General features: G+C 43.2%; 1 protein-coding gene across 1 annotated transcript; it reads right to left on the bottom strand.

Annotated features, from left to right (window-relative positions):
* On the bottom strand, positions 1-7,861 carry CMTM6 (CKLF like MARVEL transmembrane domain containing 6). The gene is made up of 4 exons (XM_065751850.1): positions 7,702-7,861; positions 3,441-3,617; positions 1,922-2,020; positions 1-523 (listed from the first exon to the last, which is right to left on the bottom strand). Exons 1-4 carry the CDS (start codon positions 7,825-7,827, stop codon positions 374-376), a joined length of 552 nt encoding a protein of 183 aa, XP_065607922.1. The 5' UTR covers positions 7,828-7,861; the 3' UTR covers positions 1-373.
* Between the last annotated feature and the right edge of the window lie 501 nt (positions 7,862-8,362).

Here is an 8,362-nt window from a genome sequence, read left to right as displayed (position 1 = left end):
TATCTGGTCCACATTATACAGAGAAATGTATTTACAGCATAACTAAGAATTTATGCATCACAGATTTCCCTTTATTAGTCACTTCTACCAAAATGAAATCAGCACACTGCTGTCCTTGAGTTATTCTATTTACACCTTTTTTCTTTTTAAATGTATGCCACCTAAGTAGGTGGCAGGACCAGTCCCTTAGAAAATCAGTTGAAACATAATGCTCAGGATGTCATTACTTGCCTATGGATCTTTCAGTATTTGTGATGAGCAATGCATACAAAAATGATTAGAAGGAAGAGACAGAAGTTATTACTGACAGAGCACTGAAACTTTGTTTTAGTTTGCTCCACCCAAAAAAAAAATTGAACTGATTTCAGAAAGTTTAGCTTGGCTTATTCAATGGTTGATCTTCCGTGGCAACTTGAGCATGGCCTGGATTTTCAGAGCGCTCTTCAGTGCTTTGTTTCCGACTGCACCACAATTCCCATATAAATTCAGCTAAAAATGCCCCACTTGCAAAAAATCCAAACACCTATGTAAGTGAAAGGAATACAGGAATTAAAAATGTAGAAACATTGACAGTATTCTAAGTGTCTGGAGAGATATGTTAATAATGCTCGCGTATTAGATCAGTGGTTCCATTTAATCCAGCAACGGATCAGAAGTCATATTGTAGCATGTTAAATGTAAAAGGTTTTACAGTTCTCATTCTCTTAATCAACTGTGAACGTTAGAATATTTTCTAAACAGATCTTAATAGTAAAAGCATAATCTTTTTTTTTCTTCTGTGCAGTCAAACTGAACAAGTATAGCACTGATGGTATAGCAGAACAGTCGCACAACAGATGCATGCTGTTTAGAAGGACCAGGTGAAGAACAGCAACAGATGGAAGGTGAAGAGAGGGAAACCAGCAGAACCTAAGCAAGTCCTTACTCGGTCAGTAAGTAAGGATGACAAGTTTCATTATTAGTCGCAGCACAAGAGTAATAAGCAGAAAGTTGGTTTTAGCACCTTCTTTCAAGCAAGGGACCAAATGCACACATTCACACTCATTTTCACTGAATTTAAGCAGCTGTTTTTCCCCAAAGCAATTAGACACTAGTAAGTGTTAAATCACAATTACTTTGTTTTTCCAGCTAAAAAAGGGAGAAAAAAAAGGCAAAAAAACAGAGAACCTTTATACTCAAACCGTTAGGTCTGAATATATGAATATATCTGCATCAAAACAGCTGACCACACAAAAATGTACATCTCTGATAGCTCACCTTGACTATGGAGTGGAAGTTTTTGTTCTCTCTAATTCATTTTTAATAGGAATAAAAATAAAAATTTGATCTTTTAAATTCACTTGGAAAAGAGTACCAAATAAGTACGGAACTATGCCACAGAGCCTCTACAGTGCATGGCCCTGAGCCCCTGCAGTGTTCCTGGGAGATGCATGCCCTGTTGTTTTATTTCTGTCACTGAAGAAACAATCATTCTTACTGCAGCCTTCACAAGCCAGCATTCTCTACATATGTTTTATAATGCCTGACAAAAGATGTGGTTTCTTGCTGACTTTGTGAGAGGAGGGTATTATGGAAAGACAGCTGAATAAAAAAAGTTTGCATTTCAGAGTTGTGATTATCAGCGAGCAGGGGGTGATGGTGAGAGAAGGCAGTGTTGTTAACTGTGACAGAGGACAGGGAACAGTATGGCGTAAAGAAGTGAAATTAAGTGAGGAACAAAGATGCAGGGGGGCTCGAGTGTACACAGAGCTTTCCAGCAGTCCTGAAAGCTCTGAAATAGCTCTCTTTTCTTGAAACAGTGTAATGCACTGAAGTCTGTTCCCCGCCCTGCTTCTTGCCTGCAAACTGAGGGAGGTTTCAAGAGCAGAGAAATTAAGACACAATTTAAATGTAAAGTAAATTATACCATGTTAAGACTTACACATGCAGTTTTTTCAAAAGCAGACCCAGAGCTGGTTGCAGCAAGAGTTACTGAAGCTACCAGGAAGAAGGCACCTATAGTTAGCATGGTCCAAAAATTCTGCAAATAAAAGAAATGAATGTTACAGAACTGTACATATACTATCTGAAAAAAGAAAAAAAAGGAAAAAAAAAAAACCAACCAAAAAAACAACCAAAGCCAAGCATCCTAACAGCAACAAAGTTAATCTGACAGTGAATTTAGGATGTAAAACACTGATGTTTGTGGGAGCTCCAGGAAATTAATTTCACTACCAAACTACATTCAGTATCATGAACTATTTAAAACAGTTAACTTTATACAATCCTTTTGTTTTGTTTTGTTTTAAATCTTCCTTCAGTATTTCACTCATTACATCTAACATTTTTCACAGTCAAATTCAAGAGCAGGTCAGTCACGCTAGCTTTATTCCATCTGGGAAACGAGAAACCTTAAGTAAAGGTTCTCATTCAACTCCCTGACCACACTCCCTTATCTGTACCTCCATGTGATAATGTTACTGTTTGCACTGAAAGGACATTCCAAAAACAACAGCCTTCCTGACTTGGAGAGCAACACAGTGCCACCACTGTACCTTCTGAAATACAAAAGCATGAGCAGTTAGCAGTACAGTTATTACCAAAAAGGAAATAGGCTACACAAAGTAGGAAAACGGATATCACAGACAGGGAGATTTCAAGTATCATGCTGGCACTAAACCATTTCATGCATATGAAGGCTGCTCTGAAAGTAATGCCTCTCATTTTATTATGCTGACCCACAAGGTCAGAGACAGATATTGATGGATGGCACCAGAGGATGAACCTTCCCACCAGTATGCCATCACACATTGTTGCTGTGTGACAGACAGCAGCAGGGGGCAGCTTGACAGAATGCCATCTGACATGGAAGCACATCTGAAGCAAAGAGGTGGAACGGAATTCCTCCATGGGGAAAAGAATGGCACTCACTGACATTCATTGGCACTTGGCTTATGAAGACCAAGCAGTGGACGCTGGTACAGCAACAGTGGGTCACCTTTGCTGGTGCAGCTTTTTTACAAGCATGGCATGCAGGCTTTTGTTCATCTCTGGTGAAAATGCATAGATGACAGAAGTGCTTGTGTTGACAAATAGTGTTTTCTAGCTGAGAGTTTGCTCTATCACACAGTGTCACTGTGCTCTTTGTATCTGTTGTAGTTTCCATGGAAGTAATAGGAGGCATTCATTTTGGAGCGATCTATTATAATAATGTAGTAGTAAAAGTGTTTGTGAAAGGCTTCCACACAAGTCCTAATGTCCTGCATGTAACCAGCAGGACAATTTTGGAAAAACTACCAATATTAAGAAGACTCTTAAAGTTGACTCAAAGTAATACAACCTCCTTTAATCTACTTTTAAAATGGAGAATTATAAGAGATTCACACCTTTTTACCTCACAGTAGTTTTTAAACATTTACATAAAATGGTTTGTTTAAAATAAAAAATAAAAAATTCCTTACCACTTTGTTTACTTTATCTTTCCCAAACGTTTCATATGCAATAGTGCAATACACACACAGGATCAGGAGGCTCAAAAGAAAAGCACTGCAGCTTATAAATTCAAAGAAGTAAAGCCCATGACAGTTGATACAATCCTCCACAATTTCTTCAAAAATAACAGCCAAAAGAGAGAGGACCTGCAAACAAATAAACATACTTGAATTACATCAAGTCACATCAATATCTTTAATGAACAAACGTCCCTGATATCAACATTAACTAAGACAGCTGTAAGAAAACCCTGAATCTAAAAAGAGCCCAGTAAAATTCAGTACTATTTTATTAGAGGAAGAAATACAGGGACACAATTTTGTCTTGATGTTCAAGTCAGACAGTGAACAACACTCGGTTAAGCTGAGCACACGCCACCAAACATGCTTCTCTGGTTAGAAAATAAAGACTCTCGATTTGTGGTGTTGTGCAGGAGGCAGCTGGAAGCAGACCAGGCAGACAGCGTGAGAAGCACAAACTCTACTGCTTACCACTCATAGCTACATTTAATTTGAAATGCATTTAGGTTTGGGGCAGGGGAGAAATCGAAGACATTGATCCAACCGGCTGCCTCTCTTGATCAGCTTCAGAGAAGGCGTAGCTCATATACTTAGGACCCAGTCACAACAGCAGCTCAACTGCAGGAACTAAAAAGTTTAAGCTACGTGTAAGCTAAGCTGTACCGTGTTTCATCTATGCAGAAGCTGTCCTTTTTGGAGGACAGAATGGGAGTTAATTCTCATACAGCCATCACGCATCTGCTGCTGGGCTTTCTGCTACCTTATTGTGCAGGAAGGAATACTGCTGCATTTAAATACTCCCTCACTTTGGACACTTCTCGCTGGTTTTCTTCATTCTGTAAAGATGACACAGGATATAATTCCGTGCAGTAAGGAGTTTAGAAAATTAGAGCAAAGCAATTGTTAGGAATCAGACTCAGTCATAAAAACAAGACTGATGCAAGGACGGCGATCGTATTTTTAATAACAGCACGTAGGAGGGTGACAGTTACATGAAAAATACCGAACTCTAGAATTCTGAATTGTCATTTTCCAGATACGGCGTGTAAAAAGAGCTGCAGGTGCTTTATCTGCATCTTATTTTGGAAAATAATTGTCTTCAGTTTCAGCTTTCTGACAGTAAAAATAAGAAAAGCGACTTAGCACATTCCGCCAACTAAGCCAGGCCTCAAATGGGCACTTCAAAACATTGTGTTTTGAATACACACTCATGTATAAAGTAAACAGGATTTCAGAAAGGGAAAGAATTGGAGGTGGGAAACTGCACATTACAATCAGGCCTCAGCATACTTCCCTTCCCTCATGCACTTGCTGGCAAAGGCATGTTTCTCAGGAACACTCACACCTAAAACAGCAATTACAATGGATGCCCAAGAAATGTACCGAGCTCTGAATTTCCAATTTTTAGAGAGTTAAAAAAAAAAATAATAAAAGATTTGCTTACAGCTCTGTCCAATGACTAATTCACATTTCTTGCAAAGTGAGCTAAGATGGGAGATACGTCTTTATTTTTCTTCCCCTCTCTTTGGTGATTTATATTTCCACCCCTTTATATATCAGCACTCTTTATATCAGCCATCACTTTCAACAGAAATGAAACAGACCAGAAGGAAAGCAAGAGCCTTTCTGGAAACCTGCCCTCAGAAGACTTCAGTAGCCCAGGTAACCATAACATGATCCAAGTAACTGAGAAAAAAAACAAAACACAACCAAGCTCTTGGCTGAGTGTATAAGCGAGAGTAAATCACATTCCAAGAGTACTTAAAGGAGTCCCCTGTCAAAATAAATATTAAAAATAAAAGGATTGATCAACTGGAATCTTCTGTGGGATTTGTCCTTTGCTTTAGTTTCATATTTGCCTTCTCTACACTGAGCCCATAGAGACTTCCAAGCAGTAAACGTACAGAATATCAACAACTGTTCTCTGAGCTGTCAGCAATGAGCAGAGAGGGACTGCTCAGTTAAACCTGTGGGACAGAGCTTCCTTCACACTGAAGACCAAAATAACACCTGAAGACACAAACAGGCAGCTCCCACCTTCCCTCCCTCTCGTACAGAAATTAATTATCTTCCTCTGCTCTTTGCCAGCAAGAAGTTTTTCATCGACACTGACATTACTGCTGCTGCAAGTTTCTGCACAAATGTCACGTTTCTCAAGTGGATTTAATAAGTAAAAGGCTACAAAGAAATGTTGTAAAAATAAAGTAAATCAATGAACTTGCCCACAGGCCTGTGAGGGTACAGAGCAGTGGTATTCCCAGCACAAACTTTCCATTTTAGAAGGGCAGATATGTTAGCTCTGTGGTCAGGGCTACTATAAGAAGCAAACAGCTCAGGAAAAAAAACAGACTAAGGCTGAATTACAATTTTCCTTTCTGGTCAAGGTATTTTTTTAAAAAGTCAGATAATTGCTCATTACTACTGCATTAGAGAAGAATTCATTTCTACCTCAACCATGGCACAACAGGCACTGTGACATTTATCTGTGTGCAGAATTTGAACCCATCATGGAGTAAAAATAACCAAAAAACCAAACAAAAACGATAGAACAATTCAGCTATAGCAAAGGTAAAACAAAACAGCAATTTAGAAACCCGTGCAATAAGGATGTCTAGAAAGCAGTTTTCTGCACATGGTTTCACGGTATAATACTTGATCTTCATGTTCAATGGACAAACACTGCAGTGGTAGCCAATGGCTCAACGCCTGGATGGAGATCAGTGATGAGTGGTGTCCCCCAGGGGTCACTGCTGGGACTGACACTCTTCAGTATCTTCATCAGTGACGCTGAAAGCAGGGTTGAGTGCACCCTCACCAAGTTTGCTGATGTCACGTCAGATGGACAAATGCCATCCAGAGGGACCAAGATAGGCTTGAACAGTGGCCCCAGGAGAACCTTGTGAGGTTCAACAAATCCAAGTGCAAGTCCTGGGTCAAGGCAACTCCCATTACCAATACAAGCTGCGAGATGAAAGGATTGAGCGCAGCCCTGCCAAAAGGGACCTGGGCTGCTGGTAGATGGCAAGCTGCACGTGAGCCAGCAGTGTGCCCTCACAGCCCAGAAAGCCAAGCGTATTTTGGACTGCATCAAATGCAGTGTGTCCAGCAGAGTGAGGGAGGTGATCCTGCCCCTCTGCTCTGTGCTGGTGAGGCCTCACCTGGAGTACTGCATCCAGATGTGGAGTCCTCAGTACAGGAGAGACATGGACCTGTTGGAGCGTGTTCAGAGGAGGGCCACAGAAATGACCCGAGGGAAGGAACACCTCTACTGCAAGGACAGGAGAGCTGGGGCTGTTCAGCCTGGAGAAGAGAAGGCTGCGAGATGACCTGAGAGCGGCCTTTCAGTGTCTGAAGGGGTGCTACAGGAAAGAAGGGGAGCTACAGGAAAGAAGGGGACAGACGTTTTAGCAGGGTAATGGCTTCATGCTTAAAGAGGGGAGATTCAGGTTGGATATAAGGAAAAAGTCTTTCACAGTGAGGATGTTGAAGCACCGGAACGGGTTTCCCAAGGATGTGTCCCTGGAGACTTCCAAAGCGAGGATGGACCAGGCCCTGGGCACCCTGATGTAGCTGTGGTGTTCCTGTTCATTTCAGGGGAGTCAGATTAGATGGCCTTTAAAGATCCCTTCCAACTCTAAGGATTCTGTGATTCTATTCTATAACAAAGACAGGAGATTTTTTTAAACGAGCACCCTGTTTAGCAGTCCATCCCAGTAATAATTAGTGTGTACTCCCAAAAATAAAACACAATCTCTATTTTAACAGACATCTAATAGATGCTAACATTAGCTAAATCACAGGGACTTCCAGAAATCCTTCCTAAAACAGAAACACTTCTCTTACTGGGGGTAGTGAAGCTTCCACCCTCAACAATTCCTGCTGCCTGTTTTAAGTGCATTGACCAAGAACTCCAGAACCACGTAACTGGAATTTCCAAGCACAATTTCCAATTGGTAATTGAAAATGGAAAGGGTGGGAAAAATTGTCGGAAACTGGGAGAGTGAACGATCCCAATTCAGTTTTGTTTTTCCTCTCACTGTAGGGCAAGTACAACTGCGCGGCCGTACCCCGAGCTTCAGCCGAGGGCTTCCAGCCCTGCAGCGCCCCTCGCTCACACGTAACGCGCGGCACCGAGCAGCACAGCCGTGCCGCCGGCGGCCTTCCACCTCAGCCAGGGCACGGGGAAGGAGCACGCCCCGAGGGCACTCACCGGCTGGAGGGCTTTGTGCACCAGCCGCCAGCCCCGCAGGTGCCGCAGGGTGCAGCCGCAGCGGCGGCGGAGGGGCGGCTTGGCCCGCGGCTCGGTGGTCTCGTTGTACACGCCGCCGTTCTCCATGGCCGCGCCGCCGTGATGGGGGGGGGGAAGCGAAAGCAAAAGGGCGGCGGCGGGAGGGGCACGGAACGGGAACGGGAAGGGGAAGGCGGCGGCACCGCCCCGCCCGGCAGCGCTGAAACAAAGGCGTTTCCTGCAGGGCCCGTGCCCGAGAGGAGGGCGAGCCCGGCGGCCCTCGGTTGTCCTTTACGCGGGGACTTTGGGGCAGCCCTAAGGACTTTCACTTCCAGTGCCGGAGCTTAAGGAGCGTTTGGACAGCGCCCTCACGCATTGGGTTTGGGGTTCGCGCGCTCCGGGGTTGGGCTCGATGGTCCCTGTGGGTCCCTTCCAGCTCGGGGTGCTCTGATTGTAAAGCGCTGCCGTACACTGCCCGCACCTTGTTTCACAGGGAGCTACAGCTCTTGGTGCCGCGTGGAGATGACGTAGCCTTTCGCAGGCACAATGCATTCACCTTTATTAGCGTATTGTCCACAGAACTATTATGGACCATCACAGTCAAGTTCAGATATACTTTGCAAAGTTGTGTCAGGCATCATCT

This window comes from Cyrtonyx montezumae, unplaced genomic scaffold, assembly GCF_038088225.1.
Source record: "Cyrtonyx montezumae isolate F1298 unplaced genomic scaffold, pur_monq_1.0 scaffold_8, whole genome shotgun sequence".
NCBI classification, from domain to species: Eukaryota; Metazoa; Chordata; class Aves; order Galliformes; family Odontophoridae; genus Cyrtonyx; species Cyrtonyx montezumae.
Note: the sequence above shows the minus strand (reverse complement) of the source record. Positions and strands in the feature narration are given on the sequence as shown.